General features: G+C 44.7%; 1 protein-coding gene across 1 annotated transcript in view; it reads left to right on the top strand.

Annotated features, from left to right (window-relative positions):
• The first annotated feature begins 211 nt into the window (after nucleotides 1-211).
• Nucleotides 212-21,888, top strand: part of WNT7A (wingless-type MMTV integration site family, member 7A) — a 33,471-nt gene continuing 11,794 nt past the window's right edge. Inside the window, exons 1-2 of the mRNA XM_010136514.1 lie at nucleotides 212-434; nucleotides 11,479-11,750. Of these exons, the coding sequence (XP_010134816.1) occupies nucleotides 338-434; nucleotides 11,479-11,750 (369 nt within the window). The 5' untranslated portion in view covers nucleotides 212-337. The remainder of the gene's footprint in view (nucleotides 435-11,478; nucleotides 11,751-21,888) is intronic.

Here is a 21,888-nt window from a genome sequence, read left to right as displayed (position 1 = left end):
TTGGGTCCCGTTTTGGCAGGAGCCCACGTGCTCCTTATCTCTGCTTTGGCTGCGGAGAGAGGGAGAGGGAAGGACAGGGGAAAAGGCGGGTGTTTTCCGGGGGCACCTGCCAAAGCTGGGTCCCGCAGCGCGGGAAGGCAGCAGGCTACTGCGTCCTCCTCCGGGATGAGCCTGCCCTCAGCCGCCCCCGGTGTCTTGTCGTTGCAGGGGGTTTTCCTCTGTGGTGGCCCTGGGAGCCAGCATCATCTGTAACAAGATCCCGGGTCTTGCCCCCCGACAGCGGGCAATCTGCCAGAGCAGGCCTGACGCTATTATCGTCATCGGGGAAGGGTCCCAGATGGGCATCAATGAGTGCCAGTTCCAGTTTCGCAACGGGCGCTGGAACTGCTCTGCCCTGGGAGAGAGGACCGTCTTCGGGAAGGAGCTGAAAGTGGGTACGTTGCCTCTCTGTTCGCTATTGCCCGACTCCCACCCACATGACACCGAACGGGGGGCAAACGGGGAGTCTTGGTATTTCGGTATTTCACTGCGCTACTCTCACAAATCCTTTCCAAAAAGTTGTCTATTTGTGTGCTCAGGGCAGGAAGCTTTACTTGTGTACTTAAGGATGTGCAAAAGGTGTTTGGTTCTGGTCAGAGACTGAGTGGGGTTGGAATTACTCCTCTGGGGTGCAAACACCTCAGCGGTGACACTGGCCTCATGTTTCTACCCGTTGGGACCCAGGTCCAGCAACCAGGCCAGTGATAAGAGGTTTCCACCACCTAAAATAGTTATTCTAGAATGACTGTATCTAGTGTCCTCTCTGCCACAGAAAGAATTGGGTGAGTTCTGGTCTGAGATGTCAGGGTGCTTACAAAACCTGTTCCAATCACCAGGAAGAAGACCCTGTTTCCAGTTTCCAGTTTTTTTTGCCAGGTATTCCAACGGTACAAACGGTACTGAAATTCTTAACTAAACCAGCATTAACAATGACAAACAGCAATATCTGAGGAGACAGAGCTGAGGTTAAAACTCTCAGATCCCTGTGCTGCAAAACACACAGTAGTGGAGTCTGTTGATTCCACAGCACTCAAAATACAAAGACTGAGGAAAAGTGTTTTCCAAATACAGGTACAGCCATTTTTAGAGCTGTCACTAAAAGCCACTCACTCACAGTGCAGTGTTCTGCATCCAGAAGTTAAAGTTGGGATCTATGGTTTCCAGCCTTGAGGTCTTTCAGCCTCCTCCCCATCTAAAATGTAGATGCAAACTCAAGAAAACCCATCAAATAATGCTGAGCATGGTAGAGCACATGGATATTTCATGAGAACGGAAGAGAGAAGCTAGAAGAGCCCCGAGCAGTCGCACAGCAGCTGTGCCCTGGCTTCTAGCTTGCTGGGAAACCCTCTGGACTGGGCTGGCTCCAGGCACCGTTTACACCCCTCATACTTCATTCCTTGCATTCTCGTGAAGCGCAGAGGTACAGCCCTGCCACTGCGCTGGAGCTCCAGAGATTGCCCGCATTAGCCAAACGTGTATTTTATCACACATGAGCACGCCAGTGGCGGCATCTTCCGAAACGCGGAGGTGTTTAAGGAAAGAACACAGATATTTAAGGAAAGAACAGAACCAGACGCCTAAGTTTGAAAGCCCCGTGTGAGTTACTGACCTCTCAACACCTTTGATAATCAAACAGAGTGAGTCAAGTAGGGAATGTAAAAACCACCCTGCGCGACGTTGTGAAACATCGGAAAACGGACCATTTATTCAGATTAGCTCATTGTTTCTATTCCTTGAGCCGAGCTGTTCCTGTCAGTGATCCATGCGAGTGTTTGCCACTTGTGTTGGTGAAGAGTCCATTTGGACGGCTGACAGGTTTGGGCTCATTTAGTCGAAGAGTTACATTTCCTTAAACAGAAAATGTGAGAAGGATTTTTTTTTTTTTCTTCTCTGATGAATCCTAAACCCGCAGAGTTATTGTGGTCTGTTGTATAAACATGCACTCAGTTCCTCCCCTGCTCCCAAAATTGAATTATTTAGCTCGCCAGTTATATTTAGGCCCTTTTAAAGAAAGTCAATATTAAAGGAAGTAGGCTTTGATCTGTCTTTGAGGTGATAACTCTTAATACGTTCTATCTATCCATTACGAGGCTAAGATGGGTAGGTCAGATTCATCACTTGTTTCAGAACATGCAGTCAAGTGTTGAACGGCATCCAAATTATAAAACTCCTTTAAAGAATAACCAAAATGTTCAAATTTAAAGAGGTTATGCACAGCCCTAAATCCAGAAGTCAAATTTGGTGCCCACAAAGAAGGGGAGATCGGGACTGTGTACCTTACCCTATACAGGAGAGCGAGAGAGGTGTGACCTAAAGAACGAGGTATCCTGTAGGACGTGTTTTAAGGTTATTGTGCCACAAGGGCAATACAGATTCACATCAGGGGAAAGGTACCATACCCGTTTAGCTTTTATAATTAGCAGCAACAGCTCTAGAGTCCCAGCCCTTTGACGCAGTGTGTACTATCTTTGCCCTAACACTACCCTCTTCAAAACACTGAGGAGCTGGAGTGTGTCCAGAGACGGGCAATGAAGCTGGAGCAGGGTCTGGAGCACAATGTGCTGAGGAGCAGCTGAGGGACCTGGGAGGGTTGAGTCTGGAGAAAAGGAGGCTCCAGGGAGACCGTCTGACTCCCAACAACTCCCTGACAGGAGGCTGGAGTAAGGTGGGGGTTGGTCTCTTCTCCCAAGGAAGAAGAGAAAGGATGAGAGGAAACGGCCTCAAGTTGCACAAGGGGAGGTCTAGGTTGGATATTAGGAAAAATTTCTTCCCCAAAAAGGATTGCCAAGGCTGCCCAGGGCAGTGGTGGAGTCCCCATCCCTGGAGGGTTTTAGGACACGTGTTGAGGTGGTGTCGAGGGACATGGTTTAGTGGTGACCTGGCAGTGTTGGGTTAACAGTTGGACTCAATGATCTTAAAGGTCTTTTCCAAGCAAAATAATTCTGTGATTACAAAATACTATTCAAACAGCAACTAATACATTAGTACCTTTTATAGCATTCAAAGAGAGATCATATTTTGTGGCCAATTGCATCCTTTAAATTATTACTCGGAACTACACGGGGCAGCTTTGTCTGGCCATTTGCAATAGACTCAGTGGGCCACACATGACCTCATTCCACTTTCTCGATGCCTCTGGAGTGGCGCTGAGGCACTCACTCTATGATTAGGATATGACTTCAGAATGACAGCAACGTGGCTCGTGTGCAGCGAGCAAAGACTAATATCAATTTGGGAGGATGTGCTTGAGTAACTCTCATGCTAATAGGATTTGTGTGTGTTAGTCCATACAAATAAGTTCTCTTGGATACCACAGATTCTTGTGAACTATTTCCCAGCCCATGATGCTGATGGCACACCAAGCTAAACCTCTTCAAAACCAGGTTTCGTTACTTTTACTGTTTTATGGATGTTATGCAGAGGTACCTGAATTATTTAGATTCTCTTAGTGGTACTGCTGGGTGATTCAGGAGGCTTTTCTCCTCGTGGTTCTGCTGTTGTCTGGCTGAGGGACCGTGGCTCATGTCTCCTCTGTGCTCTTCTTCTCTTACTTTTAAAATGCCAACAAGGATAGTGGTCTTGGCGAAACACTTTGAAGTCAGTATAAGGAAGGCATCAAACAAAATTTCCCTCTTCTCATCTGTAGCACGTGTGTATCTGTATTGTAACAAAATCAGATACGATCCATCTTCCAGTGACAACTTAGTTTTACTGAGCAACTATTTCAATTCATCCATGCTTCGTATGGTGTGTTTAGGATTCCAGACTTGAGTCTCTAGCTGGTTATAGCAGGTTTCCAAACAGAGCACGGCATATACTCTCTGTTTCTTGAGTCATTTTATCTAGTTTGTCCTTCAAAAGAGAGATTCTTCCTTACTGACGTACTGTGGATATCTTATCATGACAGCTGGTGACAATAGTGCCAACAACACAAAGAGAGATTAGGAGAGTAGACGGGGCATTGGCTTACTCCAGCTGAGGACTCGGTCCAGTTATGACAGGAAAAGTTGCAATCAGGATCAACACCAGGTTTTATTTTTTTCTAGACAATTCTGTAGACACCTTATTAATAATGTAAAGACACAGAGAGATTTTTTAAAATAACCATGGAGATGACGCCACACTGCAGTTATGGACACTTTTAAAAACAAACGTAGTTGTTCCAGTGGTCAGCAGTTCCATTCCTGAAGGTGGCCACAACCAAGACCAAGGTTTTAGAGCAGGGTAGGTCAAAAAACTCCTGCCCACCTCTCTTCAGGTGAAGTGTGGTTCAAGCCTAAATGCCTAGGCAACCAGTCATACCTTTGATAAAACCTGAAAATCTGATTTGGCCTCTGACAGGTCTCAGAAAGAGCAAGTGCTACGGCAAAGGCTTTTCACCAGGCACCTTAGTAGCCCATTTTGCAGCATGCAACCTCATGAGCAGGCAGACAACAGTAAATTTGCTGGTTGTGATAATCACAAGCCAAAGAGTAACTATCTCACATAATTGCCTTGGGCTACACATCCATTTCACGGTGTCTAGGGGCCAGCACTCTATTGGCGTCATAGGACAAAACCCCCCACATATGTCCTTTTGTCATGACTGAGCAGAACTGCTGCTGTCAAATGAGACTTCCCAAGTGAAAATAGTACAAACAGTTTGACTGTGTCTCTACAAAGTGACACAGCAAAGGAGAAACTCCTTTCAGAGCAGGTCTGTGAAAAGAAAGGCACTACCACCTTGCGGAAATTGTCACGCACCCTGCAAGGGAAGGTGATGGAGGGAATCAGCTGAGGGCCATGGGCACTTGTGGTGGTCGCCACAGAGCATCACAGCAAGAGTGGTTTCAACCAAGTTTTCATCCTCATCTTACTAAAATGCATCAATTCTTCAGTTTCTTTTATACTGAAAAATGTTTCAGTATAATCACGTCAATACTTTCATCCATCAGACATTACTCATGTGACTAAGGAAAGCTGAAAGCAAAACAAGAATCTGCATGGACAAACTGTTCGTAAGCCTTTGGAGTGCTGCAGGCCAGCTTATCATCTATGTCTGTTGTGCATAACGCCTTTGACTCAGGGGTCAGTACAGATGAACCCAGATGTACACGTTAGAACAGAAGAAGCTGTTCGCTTTCCTTTATAGAGTGCTGCCCACTGGACTGAATTTAGCAGTGATTTATTTTCCATCCATTAAAATAAACTTTTTCCCCACGGCTTCAACAATGTAAAGGGAGGGGGGACATTCCCACTCGTGTTTATGGAAACAAATGACAACTATCCTACAGGACAACTCTTAACTAACTTGTTCAGTAGCTCTCATGAACTCTTTCTTTTGCAAGAGAGCAAGATTTAGCTCACTGATCTGGTAGAGTTAAAAGAAAAAGAATAGATTAAAACTTTGTTTTGTCACTGTGTTAAAGACAAAAACTTTATGCCCCAGTACAGGTGTGTGCAGGAGAAGATTTCATCTTCAATCATTTTCTAGAGCTTTTTGATTTTAAATACTGATACAGTCTCTTTGGTCAGATTTTAAATTACAATAGAACGGGCCAAGTAAATAGTCCACTATGGTGGAGCGTCATGAAACTGATCACTGGTTTTAGACCGCAGGGAAGATCTCCCCCACAAGTCTGGGGGAAACTAGGTATTCTGGGGGAAACTAGGTATTCTAGGGAAAACTAGGTATTCTAGGGAAACTGCGCTATTCAGTGTGGTCAATATGTAGAAGAAAGATGGATAAATACTCTGTTTTCAGAACCAGCAGTGTTGTGAAACCCCCAGGATATATAGGAAAGAAATACTGTAATTAACTGTCTTGCTATCTGCTCAGGCAAGGTCAGAATTTGCATTTCTGTGCTAAGCTTCCAGCCCTTATGACCAGTTTTTAATGTCAGTATCTTGCACGAGAACAGTTATTTGCAAGCAAACCAGAGGCCAGGCCAGAATCCTGCCTCAACATCCAAACCCCAGCAAGCTGCTTTATGCCAAAAAGTCAATCTTCCTCAGCAGGGACTGTCACAGTAAGATAAAACATTGCCCCAAGGTCACTGCAGTTGGAATTCCCATCAGAAGGTTTTCATACCTGCCTTCAGATATGTCTTGTGAGTACATGTTTCAGAGAAACAGAGAGATTACCCTTCGTTAGGAAGGTAGAAGATCTCTCTCCTATCGCAGCCTCGGTGCGTGGCGTTCTCCAAAGGCAGCGGTGTGGAGGTGTCAGAGCTGTCCAAAAAGGGGAAACTATTGTTTGAGCTCCAGAACACTGGCTGTAATTTTTGTAACGCACTTGCCTTGAGCAGTAACTCAAAACTCCGAAGTGTAAAGGGGGTATTTTCAAAGAGAGTCACTATACCTGGAGCGTTTCCTCTCCAAGAACTGCACGTGTTGATGAAACAAACTTTAGCTTGTGAAAGTGGGCAGTGACTAAACCCCCCAAAGTCTCAAATGCCTCTTAGAGCAACTGATTTTGTTTATTGGTTCAAATATTTGCAAAGAACACGCTGCCAGCTTATAGGGAATTGTCATTTTCATTTCAGGTCAGAACAATAATTTAAGGCACCATAACCCTCAAAACTTTGAACCATTTCAGAAGGGGAAGAAAAATGGGAGGGGGATACTTCAATGATTTTTTTTTTAAGCTACCATTTTTATTAATCACACTTGCTAGGTTAAAGAAAAAGAAAAACAAAAAGCCTGCAAGACTGTACATAGTCTCCCAAGGAAGGAGGAGGCACGCCCCAAGCAGGCAGAGGATGAGTTCTGTTCTTCATTTTTCCTAGCTGTGAGTTATGACCTCTATAGAGAGCTGTGGAGTAATGTCAGCTATGGCACATAATTGGCAAAGCACGTTGTATTTTCCGTCTTTATATTTTCACACTCATATTTCAGCTTGTGTCACTGCAGATAACTCCCTCTCTGACCCTTTGGCTCTAAATAGCAGAAAATACAACCCGCGCTTTCCAGCGAGATAAATAGAAATTTGTCTTTTTTATTTCACAGCTTAGTCAATTTATGAGGGGGACTGATGGGGCGGGCCAAGCTATTTAGAAACAGACTCAGACGCTGAGAGGTACCGAACTGCTGAGCACCTACCGACTTCCTGCAAGCAAATCTACTCTGTATCCTGCAGCCTCAGGTCCTTTGCCCACGCAACACCAAGCTGCTTTTTTTAAAACCAAGTTCTCATTTCTAATCCTTGTGAATGCAGCTGTTTACAAACTGTTGGAATTTTAAGAAAAAAAATTAAGCTAGCTGAATTAAAACCAGGTACGTAGGAGGTGCCTGTGATTGTGCTCAGTGTTAGGAGAGCAGCCTGTGCTGGTACTATTTCCCTTCCACTTACCTGTGATAATTTTGGTGCTTCCCTTTCCAACATCTGACACTCTGTGGTGGTGGTTGACTGTGCAGAGCTGGGAGACCAAGTTAGAGACAGTTGGGTTTGTCACGTGCTACCTAGCGAAGGGTCTGAAGACAGGACCTCAGTGCTTTGGAGGACGATTTGTGTCAATAGAGTGGAGCTGCAGGAACTTTGGAAGCCGTGGATGCCAAGCCATCTGCCTTCAGAGCAAACGGAGCCACAGCACTCCGCATACATTATTGAAGTCCAGATAAAAACAGGAAGAGCAGGGAGACGTTTATGTCTGGCATACGAAGGGAAGCCTCTGTGTTGTTACAGTACTGAAGCACTTGTTTAGGCTGAGGACAGCCCCAGGTCTGAATGAGGGAGCAGAGTCAGGCAGTCACTGGTGTTCACACCCCATTGCCAGGCCAAGCACTGATGGGTGTCACTGCTGTGGTCAGGCACAGGAGGCGTCTCCCCCATCTCCATCTGCCCCGACGCGTCTGCACGGAGCTTGAACATCACTCATGGTAGCGCAGCAGTTATACCTGGAAATGCTACCACAGTTAGAAACCCCTGTCAGATCACCGGCCTCCTGAGCAACCTCTGAAAGACTGACAAATCTTCTTCGAAATTCCTAACGCTTAGAGTCGAGCTCTGGTGCGTGTTTAGCCTTCACTAGTTTGAGACAATGAGAAGAACGGGAGCAGAAAGGAACAGCTCACAATTCTTGTGCACATATAGGTAGCTCTCCACCTTTCTCCACAACTCCTGTAGGTCTCAGACATTCTTTCTTTTGCCAGTTTACTCATCAAAAGGGGTTTTATGTGTCCTCTTGAAAGCTGCTGGTTAAAAACCCTCCACAAGAACTCCTAAATTGACCCAGCATTTGGGATCACAGTTCTCACCGATTCTCCACAAAGATCAACCAATCTGCTCATTACACGTGTTTTAAAATTAAATTTTTACTGCTTTTTTTCCAAATATTTAATTGAAAAATCGTAGATTTAGGTCCAGTTGCAGGTTGAGGATGGATTCAGTGGGAATTGACCGCAAGGAGATTTAATTCCTGGGTCTCCACCCAAGACATCTAGCAAATGGGTCATGCCAAGGAGTTAATTTTATTTAAACTCCCTCCAAAGGTTTTTTCCTGATCTCACTAGTTTACTCTTCCATCTACTGTCTGATCTTTCTAGCTGTCTAGGGAAGGTAATGACCTTAAAGTAAATACAAAAGAGTCTCAATATTATGTTGATATCAAGGCCTGACCTTTTCTAATGCTAAGATACTGGATTTTCTTACTACTAAATTTTCAGAAGGAAGGCATAGGTCCAAGCTGGCCATCAGATGCACATTAAAAGTGTAGGCTGAAAAATGAAGAAGCAAGAAAAGAAAGGAGGATCTTACCAGATCATTCCCCAAATTGTTCATTTACGGGAATCAAGAAGTGACGAGGTTGCACCTTTCAGCTTACCCGTATTTTGAGATTAGACTGACCATGGAGCAGTACTTCCTTGGTCTCCCTGCTCTAGAGCATCAGCAGAAGCTCAGAGGAAACCAGAGGTTGCCCGCAAGGAGCAGCTGCCTGCGCGTGCCTTCTGAGAGCAGAGTTTCCCTCTGGCACTTGCACCGTGTGTGTGTGCTGGGAAGAGCAGAGCAGTAGTATTTGCTATTTAAAAGTGGCAGGAAAACACCTGTACTCATCCCATTTGGTTACGAAAGGCCATTACACGGGTTTGGTAGCTAAAGCCCTGCCACAGAAGAGGCTCAGGGTGAACTAGACTCACCCCTACCCCCTATGCTGACATTTCTGTGAGCCACACAAGAGTAATGAAGCTTTGAGAAGTGAATCATTTATGGAAAACAGGGAGAGTTTGACGCAGACGTGACAAGCCTGTGCCACTTTATCAATACTGCACAAGTGCCAAGGCACTTCCTACCTGGATCAATTCCTTCGGACATTTGCTTTGTTTACCTTGTAAACTCCCAACTTCTATTTTCAAAAACCTGAACTTTTCCCCATGCGAGACTAACTTACGAAATAACTTTATTTGTGTAAATATTTTACGATCAAGCTTGACTCTGGATTCTGATTCTCCTCGTGTTAGTTTTACACTCTGGTGCGGTTTTTCCCCTCCAAGAAGCAGAGGAGCTGCTTGGTCTTTAGGATGTTGAGTGTGTCAGAATAAAATCATCTCCAGTGTTTTTTATTCTAGATCTTGAAAACAACTTGTGCTAGAACAGAAATCATCCCACCAAAGGATAAACAGAACCAGATGCAAACTTCACCTCAAGATATTTTTTTGATGATGCCCCATTTGCTGCTGCTTGAAGCAGAAATCTGGTGTAATGCGCTGCTCCCTCTGAGAGGAAGAACTGGCACTTCTTATTGTACCCTCCCCTGTTTATCAGTGCTTCTTTCATAGAGTTGTGCTTGAACCAGTGAGGATATTGCTGAGGATAAACTGGAGATGGAGCTAGAAACGTGCCCTGGCCAGTCCTCATGGATTCACTCTGGAATGGGACCCCACTTCCACCTGCCTCCTCTGGCCTCCCCATGTGGCCGCACAGCTCCAAATACACCTAAAGCTGGGATTTCGATCCAACACTCGGTTTTTCACAGAAAGCCACTAGTTCTAGAAAGACCCTGCAAAGTCCACAGTCCACATAACAAATCAACACTTTATGATTTTTCGTTTTTTAAAGACGGGAAAACAAGAAATCCTTTGAAGAAGCCTGATATTTGACCACAAGCTCCTCAGTAAACACAGTGTCCATGAGAATATTGCCTGTGCTAATAAAAGCGCAGGGAGTTACCTATTAACAGATTTTGATTATGTCATCTCCCTTTCCATTTTACCTCCTTACTATAGGGAAGTGAATATTTTTCATTAAAAGGACCATTTAGGGACAAGTACAGAAATCTAGGTCATATACATGTGGAAGGAATGAAGTGCGTGTAAGATGTTTCTCCTAAGTGATTATTATTTTGTGAAATCCAATAAACAGCAGAAATGTGCTTGTTTCATGTATAATAAACTATTGCCAACAGTTGAGGTCTGCCAGAACATAACTGGCGGGTGTTTGGAGAAGGAAAGCTGAGCTTCCCATCTGCCCTCTCCTAATTAAGAGCCTGATTCTGATCCTGTTGATGCAGGTTCGTAGTTTGGGAGATCCAAGAATTTTTAAAGAGCTGTTTGATGAACGTGGGCAACCTCTGCCAACCTCCCTATGTTTTGAAGGGGGCCTCTCTCAGCAGAACTGCTTCCAAAAGCCTCACAAATCCTATAGGATTCACACGTGGGAAAACCACACAGGGGAATGCAAGGAAGCTTCTAGAAGATAAATCATAGATTTAGAGCGAGAACCACCCCCGCCCCAAGCAAACAGAAGCCTGTCATGATATCCATATTGCTCAAATTAATATTGTCTTCACCTCTTCCTCACAGCCTCGGGTGAGAGGTTTTCTTGTCACGGTACCTACGACAGGCCAGGGTTTTTCTTCTGTACTGTAAGAAATTGTGAAATTAAAACCAAATCTTATTTCGTTGAGTTTGCGCAAATGTCCGTGTTGAAAACTTTGTGACCCCTATAATGTGAAAAGCAAGAAGTTCCAGTTCAGCTAAAATATTTTCAGAATAAGCTTTCTAACAGAGGTTGTTTTCCTGTCAAAATATGTTTCAGTGTAGAATTGAATTCCTAAACGAAATTCCATTTCTGAGCTGATTTTTTTTAAGAGCTGAACATGGATGTTTCAGCACTTTCACCCCCAATTCCAACTATTTTCTTTTTCTTTTTCTTCCTTTTTGAGCTAGACCGTTTGCTCCCCCACCCCATTTTGCTATAAAAAGTTTTGTCTGACTACTTCTAATACCATATGGAAAGATATATTAGAAGTTGCCTAAATAATACTTTATCTCCTACTACCTCATTTTAGAGAGTGAACATCCACAAAAGTCAATACTTAGAAGAGACCTGCTTATGTCTGCAGATTTACAGCACTTCTTTCTAATAATAGCATTCTGATGTTTGCGCTGCAGGAGCTTGCCCGTCTTCTTCTAACTAATGTCCCAGTCTTGTACCATGTATTTACAGCACTGTTTTAATTTCAGGGAGCAGAGAAGCAGCGTTCACGTACGCCATCATCGCTGCCGGAGTAGCGCATGCAATCACGGCTGCCTGTACGCAGGGCAACCTGAGTGACTGTGGTTGTGATAAGGAGAAACAAGGACAGTACCATAAAGAGGAAGGATGGAAATGGGGAGGCTGCTCTGCTGACATCAGATACGGGATAGGATTCGCCAAAGTGTTTGTGGACGCCCGGGAGATCAAGCAGAATGCAAGGACGCTCATGAACCTGCACAACAACGAGGCCGGGCGGAAGGTAAGTACCTCTGCTCTCCCCTGGATGTGGCCATCTCCAGACTAGGACTGGAGATGGGGTTGGGTCACGTCCAGTGCACAAGAACTACAGCGCGCTCTAATGCTAACCTCTTTTAACAGGAGACAAGCAGGCACCTTTGAAGTTATACAAGCTTGTTGGACCATCTGTCCATCAAATATTTGTCTCAGTGTTACTCTTTACAGCTGTAAAAAGAAAAAACCAAACATTTTATCTGGAAAGTTGAACAGTGCTTCTGATAAAAAGCTTGTCTGCTACCGTGTGGGTGAATGGGATTCTCTGTCAGGTTCAGACATGAACTCCTCACTCATTTGAAAAGGGATCATTTTCAACCCAACTGTTTAAACCTCGCTCTTTGTCTGAGGACTACCTCTACAAGGAGAAAAATACTTTAGCAAAAAGGCCACAAGCTGACTCGCTGTTACACCTTTGTATGGATGTGGTTTATCATTTTGCTCAGCAAGGCTCCCGGCCCCCTCCCTGTTCTTTGGGACTGGGTGGCTGAAAGCAGCTGCTGCAGAACCAGCGCTCGGGAAGACAGGAATGCAGCAGCTTCCTCCACACACGTTTCTGGGGATCTGGGCACCCAGCGCCCCGGGTCTGCTGCCTTTGACGGTTGCTGCACTCAGCCAGTTGTTCTGTCCGTGGCAGCCGCTGCGGATACAAGACCCAACCTGATTGGTGCTCCTCAGCTCCTCGCAGGCCAGGCGTTCCTCAGCACACCTCAGGGCAGTCTCAGTGGTGGAGGGGCTCTGATTTACACCAGCTAGGAGTAGCTGGGGGATGTCTGAGTGCTGCCCGTACAGCCGTGCACAGGTCCGGTCCAGTGTTGCTTTCCATATGGGAGACACCACTTTGCTGATCACGCCTCTCACAATGATTGTAAATCCTCTTGCTTTCTTACCTCTCTATTTTACCTTCTCCAGGGTTTGTGCATTAATACTAATTTTAACGTTATGTTACTGTGACTCAGAAGCGAATGGGAGAAGGAAGTTTGGAACAGCAGTTAGTTTGTAGATACTATTTTTGTTGTGGTAATTACCTCCAGGCTCTGAGACATCTCCACTTACGCTGGAGCCAAGCAGATTGTGTTGAAGAACAGCCATTTCCCCCCAAACAAAAGCCTGACCCTTCTTTTATTTAATGCTGCTGTAGTAGTTTTATGGGTGAGTTAATGTTTTTTTACTCTGTCTAGCATCCCCATTGCCTGTGTCTGGCTGTCTAGTGCAAACATGGTACTTCAGAACACTAGCAAAATTAACACTGAGTCCTTCAGAGAAGGACTAACCAGTAATATCCACTAAAAATCTATCTGAGATCTTTATTACTCGGCTTCTGGTAGCACGAAGGCACATACTGAACAGCCTGGTAAAACACCAAGGCCTGCGGTGTGCTGTGCTGTACACGCACAAATCCACCGAAATGAAAAATAGCAGAGGAGTTTCACCTCCCTGGGAAAGCTACTTCCTTGAAAGCTCTGCTTTGATTCAATAGGTGCTGGCAGTAGAAGATTCCCTAGAAATGACACACCAGCCTACACCAGACTGCAAACATAGGCGGAACTGGCTACTGGCTAGAAAATATTTTCCCATGCAAAACTCAATCACACAGACAAAAAAAAGAAGCTGCGTTTTTTGTCTCCTATCTCACCCAGGTGTGGACTGAGGGTAGAGGAGGAGGGCTATTGGTCCTGGAGCTGGCCTGTGGGAAGGCAAAGCATTCAGCAGCCTCCCCCTGAGGACACGAGCTCCTTGTGTTTCTCACCTACACGTGCACAATTTGCTGTCCTAAAAGATGATGCCTGGAAGATTCATCTCTGCACATTGTTATCTGGGAGAGCAGTGGTGCTCACTATCTCTGGCCATCTGCCATTTCTCCAGCAGGCTCAGGAACTGTTCTGATCTAGAGATATTTCTACGCTTCTTCCTGCATCCCTTGCGGAGCAAAATTACCGATCTTTGCTCGAACAAATCTCTGTTTGAAATCTTTAGGGGAAAGAAAGAGTAACGTGACTGAGGAGAGGCATGTTACTCCACCATCCTGTAGAGAATGAATAAATGAGGCTTTTGCTAGAGAGATTCCTTTCAGGCTTTGCTCCTATGTGAGAGATCACAGTATTTAAAGACAATTGGCAGAGGGAGGCCATTACGGATATTTGGCAAGCTAGGTCTCTCACAACCTAACCCTTTCACAACAAAGACGGTCTTGTTTGGAGGTGGTACTCTCCCTTTTGGAGCAATACGGATCTTATCAGCCTCCACACAACCTATTCTCGGTGGCTTTCCTCTGGGCTACAAATTCTTGTCTAGTTTTACTGGCCCGTGGCTGGGTTTTGGATGGTATTTATGCACTTAGGAGACAGACAGGCACCTACCGGGCTTCCAAAAATAGACTAAAAGTTCAATTCTCAGTGATTTGTTACCTTCACCTGTAGGCACCGCTACACTGTTCAAAAGTCAACTCCTTGGTCTTGCAACGTGCAGCTTCACTGTGTGCTGTCCCCGCTCCCCCAAGCACTCGTGAATGACCTGTGAAAAGGGCGTTTTTTAGGGTGACACCAGCTGCAGGTGGTTCAGGATGTGCTCTGGTAAATCATGCATATATTATTATCAAGTTGTCTTCTTAAGAATCGCTGATAAATTCATCTGTTCCATCTTGGTGAGCAAGACTTTGTGCTGCGGAGGGCAAGACTGCTGGGCTTGCCAGGGAATCTGAGCGTAGGCAGGACTGCACGGTACAAACCAACAGAGAACCTCCAGGGAAAACCTGATCCAGACTTTTTGGAGATCTCAGTTCAAGACTTTCCACCTTCTTACAGTCTTCTCTCATCTAGGCAGATGTCTCTCTGCTTCCTGCGGTGCCAGCAAGGGTCTCTCTGAACCTACTGAAGACGTGACAATGTCAGAGTGACAGTACGATTATCTGCAGCTCTTTCCAGAAGTAAATGACAGTTGACTGTGTCAGCTGTGGAGGATTTTAAAGGTGGAGAACATCCTCAACAGCCTTGGGAGTGCAACGCTTGAAAAATACTTGTGTGCACGCCCAGGATGCAGCGAGAACCACAGCTAGAGGACAGGGCCGTAACTCTCTGTTTCTCTCTCTGCCTTGGCGACAAACCACCAGGACTCAGTTCTGTCACACATGGGCACAACTCCAAAGTTCCCAGGCTACTGGGAAGGGAAGGGGCAGAGTTCAAAACAGGGGTCACATACACCCTACAAAGCTGGCCCAAAGCAGTCCAAGAAGCTTTGCATCATTTGTCAAACCTATTGGAGAGCAGCTATTTCTGACCTCCAGAAACAGAGTTTAGGGTGTCTTTCCTCTTTGAATTAGTATTTCCTGAAATGCTGATTCACTGCAGGAAGAAGCAGGCAGCACAGGGAGAACAGGAGGAGAATTCATAACAGCTGGGTCAGAGAAGAGAGATAAAACCTGAATTAATTTAAAGGCAGAATCCTGATTTGCCCTGCAAACTTCCATGTGAGGGGTTATAATTGCAAGACTGAATTGTCTGTTAGCAAATTTGTCTCCTCAAGTACAAAGTTAATTGGATTACTCTAAGTAACACAGTAACGTATGTCTGGGAGATATTTATGCTCCAGGAAATAACAATCTTATTCTCTGAGTTAGCTTGGTAACAAATAGCGAAGCAGCTACTGAAAGGTTCTCCATGTTTTGGCTGTAAACTTTTCATTCTGACAGCATGGCAAGGGACGTGCCCGGATTGCTCTCTCCTCTCCTTTTCTCTGTGACATTGAAATTCCACGAATGGCATCTTGCATCAGCGTTACATCATATTAAGTATAATGCAATATTATGAGTCATTGTTATAAATCACGGGCACAGGCTGCATTAGGCTTTCGCATTTCAAGAGCACATCAAGGTGGATTCAGCGTTTCTCTTTGGAGGCATACCTAGGCACACCGCCTTTGCTATGTACCTTCGTCCTCTCAATCAGGAGCGTTTCTGCTTTCCCTTTCAGCTCTCAGGCTCACAGAAGTGCAGGACATGCCTGGCAGTGGTGCTGCAAATACCTGATAAAGCTGAGAGGAACCAGAAGGTGTTTCTGAAGTGGGTCATGCAATGATCATAACAGACTGAGGTGTTTAGTGTTTTATTTTAGGGAAAACGGCAATGATGTTGAGGTGAAACACCAGCATTTGGAACACCTGTAGTTCTCCAAGCTATTCCATAAAGCCTACCCTTAGACACTCACCTCCTTTGCTTGCTAACATCTCTGACGTCAGAAGGAGGTTGCTGCCACGTAACTTGCCTGAGTTCTTGCAGTGTGCAGTCACCACACCGCTGCGAGAATTCAACTACCTCCAGAGGAGACAGCTAGTTCTACTTCATTCCAGGTACCCTTTACTTTAACTAGGCTGTTACCCTGACTACAAGAAGCAGCACAGAACACAAGCTCTTGCAGATGAACCACTTGAAAGGTTGTAAGAATCTAGCGCTTTGTTAGGAAAGAGACAAAAGACGCTGCTGAACAATTTAACATTTATAATTTTTCTGAATACAGGCATGAAATTCTGGAGATTTAATAGTTCTGGCCTGAACGAAATCTTGAAACACATGAAAACATGACACGGTTCCTGCTTGCACCCACGGCTCAGTTCAGTGCCTGCAGTGGAGAGGGAGTGCAGCTTGTGGGCTCGCAGCCCCTTTGGGGTGGCCTGGCCAGGGAAGTTCCCAAGCTTCCAGCGGGTACCCAGCAGCCCAGCAGCTCCTGGTAGGAGCTCTGTTTCCAGAAGACAATGAGGGATGCATAGTGTCTGGCAAGCGTGGTGCTAGCAGGGTACTGTTGACATGCCAGGAGGACATGGGGCCCACAGTGGAGACAAAAGATTCCTTCCCACATGTATGTACCGGCTGTAATCTGGCCCTAAGCAATCTCTGCACACAGCGCAACCGGCTAACAGTAACCAACATCAGGTATTTCTGCACTCAGCTGTCTCAGCTCCAGCAGAAAGAACATCTCTAATGGCACACGCATGGCAGAATAAAGCTCCCTTGTGTCTGGAGCTGCTGAAAATTACCATAGACTCCAGAGAGTCTAGGAGACCAGCTTGGAGCAGAACACAACTGGGTGAGGCTGCCCTGATACTCCTGGCACCAGCAATCAAGTGATATTCTAGTACCAGCAGTGCAGCCACACGTTCCTTGGAGATCAGAACATAACAGTGCCCTCGCAGTTGCACTTAACATTTTCCAACGGTTTTTCACTTTTTTTCTTTCTTTGGCATAGGCACAGAAATGTTCCTGATTTTGGTATTCAGAAGCTTCTAGTTCTTTATGTTAGGGATGCTCCTTAAATGCAAAGCTGATGAATGATTTTCCTCTTTACTGGCAGGTAGTAGGTGCTTGTGAAATGATCACAGCTATGGTACGTTCCTGATCTACGGTGGCTTGAAGTTGGGTAGCATTTTTCAGGTCCGCTTCTAGTTCCTGTGAGGGTTCCTGAAGAGAGGAGCATACCCAGGGCTAGCTGTGATACCCGCTTGCTCAAGAGCTTGTTCATTTACATCCAGATCCCCTTACTATGCCCTCACTTGGACCTCCATCATCTACAGATCTGTTGAGGGAGTAAGAGCAACAAGCTCAACGCTTAACCCTGTGCTGCACCTTCAACACATGACTGACCGAGCCCTTTCTGACGCTTCTTGCCTGGCTGATAGGAGGCCAGGAGAAGGCCTCCTGTGCATCCATTCCTGTAGGAAGATGGGGAGCTCAGGCTGTTGGCAAGTAGGTGCCCCTTGTTGATAGTGGCAGTAGCAATTCTGACAGACTCCAGCTGTAGCTGCTTAGACCCCTGACAGATGAGGTTAGTAGGCAGGTTAACAAGGAGCCTGGCAGTGGAGAATGGGGCAGAGCACCACTGTAATGGAGATAACCATCTAAACGTCTGTGCAAACAATCCTCAGCCAAAGCAACAGGCAGCACTTGAATGCACAAAGCTGTAGTAGTCTTAACAGATAAAAAATGTGGCTCCACTGCTAAAATGCCAGGTTACATCTGGAAAATCTGGTGTTAGACGCAGCAAATATGCTGATGTAGAAGGTACTGGTAGCTGGATTGCTTGTTTAAGCTGTACAATATTTTGCCCAGATTAAACCAGGCAGAGGGAGGGTTTAGGAGAAGATTTATACATGTGGCTTGTGGCTCAATATGACAAAGTGGAATATGTAAAAAACACTTCTGACAAATGTCACTGACATGGCTGCAAGGTACAGGCAAAGAGGAGGAGCGTTCACTGGGTCCATTACAGTATATTCTCCAAGGTTAGACCAGTCCTGTCCCACCCTACGGTTTCTGTGCTTCACAGCCTGCCCGCTCAGAGTACCTCCCTTCTCTCCAAGCACTCCAGCCTCAGGGCCTGGCCACACGGCTCTGGTTCAATGCAATTAGAAAAGGAGCATTAGATTCCACAAAGTCTTTCCTGGCAACTTCACCACCGGACGTTTGCTGGGGGGCAGCAGGATTTCCAGAAAGACCGAGCACTGAATTTGGAGGAAGTCCAATTCCCTGAATCGGAAACCTCCCATTGAGGTTGGTGGGACCACAGGACGCTGCTGAGTGCTTCCAAAAATCCCACTCCCACCAAATGTTTGCAGTGAAGAAAAAGACTGCCGGGCAATTCCCTAGGTGTGAAAAAGAATATACATCCTGTGCACTCTTACAGTGTTTTGTTTGTATTTGAAAGGATCAAAGTACTATTTTATGGCTTTCCTACTTTTTTTAGATAATAGTCTTAAACCAAGTCCAGACAAGCTCTGCATCTTCTCAACAGCCCAGAGGAAAGATAAAGGGAACGTTAATGTTAGGCTAAATTATGAGAGGGAATTAGACTGCACAAGAACTGTAATCCACAGGAATGAATTTTCATTCCACTTGTCCTCCACTTTCAGCTAATCAGAAATTGTGATACATGGTCCTACTTGTATTTTGGCTTTCAACTCCCTCCTATATCTTATGTGGTTGAAAAGTGAATTCCTGATGTACACTGAAGATTAGGGAATGATAAATGCGATCACTTACCTGCACTGGCAGTTTTAGCGGATTCTGGCGTTGTGAGCAAAACATGCATTTCACGTATGTGGTTACTAGAGCTGACAGTCCGTCCTGCTGCTGACAACGACAGCTGAGACTGAGGACCAGGGTCTGTAAACAAACAGCAAAGATCTCCAGTTCCAAACTTAACGTTCAGGCACCTTTTATAACTGAAATAATCAGACGTTTGCTATAAGGATTGTAAAGCTTAGGCTGATCGCATAACAGAAATGGTAAGAAAGAGAAATCATAGCACCTATTAGCTTTCAAAGAATGGTTTGGGTTGGAAGGCACCTTAAAGATCATCTGGTTCCATCTGGACCTCTGAGCACAGCTGGTTTGCCTTGTATTATTTGTTTTTAACCTGTGGGGTTTGATGTTTAATTAAGACATTAAATCAGAATCTAAATTTCTTGAGCTTCATACCTAAATTTAGGCCTAAGTTGTTGCAAAATTTTCAGAACCAGCTGACAAGCACGGTTCTGCTTCTGCTGTATTCCCCAGATGACATCTGCCACAAGTCAGATTTAGGTTTCCAAACCTAAGACCAAATTCCTTGTCTAAAACTAGACACTAGTCTCCATATTTTAGCAATTTTAGCAAAACCCAACAGAAGACCGGTATTGGTCAAGTTAGCAGGGAACTATAGGTTAGGCCAGGCTTTTCATGGAGGACATTTTTACCACGCAGCCAGCCAGTGTTTATACAAACAATTTACAGAGATTTATGCTGGGGGTCTTGCACTGTGCGGTCTCATTCATTACATCCATCTACCACATAGCTCTAGGACTGCGTGGTTGAATCTCTGCTACCATGCTGCATCAGCAGGGAAAAAACCTGGAATCTTCTGCAATTACAACCCCAAACTCTGGAGTGTGAGCTGAAGGTATCGCCAGGAACAGTTCCAAGAGCCTTGCAATGCTGAATCAGTAACGTGAACTCAGTTACCTGGGCTAAGGAGGGACATTTGGAACAACACAGAACAGAGGGGTTGCTAAAGATGAAAGTTAATCCAAGGTTTGGTTCAAATATTTTCTTAGACACTTGGTGGCAGAAAACTCCAAAGTCATGAAGCCCTGAACACTCACCAAAAGCATTTTCTGTACAAATGGAACAGACTTTTGCTTTAATGGAAAGAATTTCCAGGTATTTTGAAGTAAACAATTAAAAAATCAATTAAATGAAGAACAACCTTTTAGTCCAAGGACACAAACAAGGCCTGTTTTGGTACTGGAAGAACGCAGAATGGATCTATTAAAGGAAAAGAGTTTCAGGTAATTGCAGAGTGGGTGCTTGGGTCTGCATGCCCAATTAGTGCCAAGAGCCGGCAGTACTAATTTGGATTAGAGCTGGTTATTGAAATGACCCTGAGCCTTTTGGTAGATCAAAGTGAGCTGTACCTGATGGACTATGTTTGGTCCTCTGGAACAAACAGAAGGAACATGTCAGTATTCACAGACTCTGAATCAGATCTAAGCCAACACCTAACGCTAGTGGCCTGCAATGGGTTCTCTTGGTTGTGCCAGCTGGTGCCACACTGACATCACACTGGTGCCCAGAGTGTTTCTAGGATCTGTATCCTCCCTGTAGTCTTTTATTTCACAGAAGTTTTTTCAAGTTGTTTTGCCTTTATTACATCTGGTTGAAATCACTAAAAATGTGCAGTTATTACGATGGAGCTCGAGAAGATAGGAAGGCAGAAAGGAGCGGTAGAAGGCAGACACCGAGTGAGCACTTAGATTTTGTTTTCTCAGGAAATCAGCCTGAGAAATCTGCCGTGCTCTACTTGGAGCAAATTCAAGCAAGAAGGTGTAATCAAAGTCTTAAAATATTTTCCAGAACTTTATAGATTTAAATAATTGTGCTAAGCAGTATCTTAGCATTAAGATTTTTTTGTAATTCTATTTAATAGAATTATACTTTGTGTTAAGGATCCTCTTAAAGAGAGATTTAGAAAATTAATATCTGATAAATACCTTAAACACATGCTGCAGACATGCACGATTTCTTTTATTGATGGGTTTATATACTGGTGAAACTGGTGCTTAGAAGCTATTGATTCAGGCATCCTATGACCTTCTGAACTAGAAACCTAGAGCAGCTGGTTAACCCTTAGTTGAAGATGTCAATCTTGATATCGACTCATTTATACGTGGCTTGTACAGAGGAAGCATTAATGGTATTGTTGGATATTACTACTTAACTCATCTCTAAGTAGTGAACAGGTAAATGTATTAACAAAAAAGCAACAGCTATGTCTGGTCTGGAAGGTGAGTTTCTGATAATACATAATCGCTGACCTGTAAGACAAAAGTTTCAATTGCCACTTATAAAACCTGTTAGAATGAAAAGGAGAAAATCTAACTCTCTAGGTAAGCAGGACAGAACGCCAAAGAGGTTTGCTTAGGCTGCACTAGGCATCACACTTAAAATTAGGAAATTCCACTTTCTTCTGTATGGGAGGAAATTTTCATTGACAACAGGCCAGACGATCCTTGTTAAAATTCTTGGCCTGGATACGGGCATACTGATCTTGGCAGCTGCCGGGCTACAGAGATAGGCTCTGCTGGTAGGATCTTATCTTTGATAAGTGGAAGCTATTTGAAAATATGGAAGCGTGGATCTATTGCCCCAACTGCAACCAAAGGGGGAAAACCTATGTATAAAACTGACTTTGAAAGTCATCTTTGTGGAATAACGATTCTCACAAGAATAGTACAATTAACCCCAAAATCCTGTTACTATGATAATGAGAGTATTTTGAATTGTAAACACAAACTGTGCCTGGAAATGAGTTCACAAAACATAATGTGTTATTGTGATCATTTCTGCCATATGATAACGAAAATAGCTGCATGCTGATTAGCTGGAGGAGTAATGGGAAATTTCTCTTAAAATTACAAGAATAGCTATCGCTTTCCTGAGCAGCTGCCGCTTGATGTGTCAGCATGGTGATATCCCACCCAGGGAACAACCATCTTTGGCAAGGGGCTCTGCTGAAGCCTCTGCTGCAGTCTAGGTCCTGTTATCTCTGCGAAATAGTGCAACCGGAGGGAATGGAAGGGAG

This window comes from Buceros rhinoceros, unplaced genomic scaffold, assembly GCF_000710305.1.
Source record: "Buceros rhinoceros silvestris isolate BGI_N320 unplaced genomic scaffold, ASM71030v1 scaffold7810, whole genome shotgun sequence".
NCBI classification, from domain to species: domain Eukaryota; kingdom Metazoa; phylum Chordata; class Aves; order Bucerotiformes; family Bucerotidae; genus Buceros; species Buceros rhinoceros.
The sequence above is the reverse complement of the archived record's forward strand: the minus strand, read 5'-3'. Positions and strand labels throughout refer to the sequence as shown.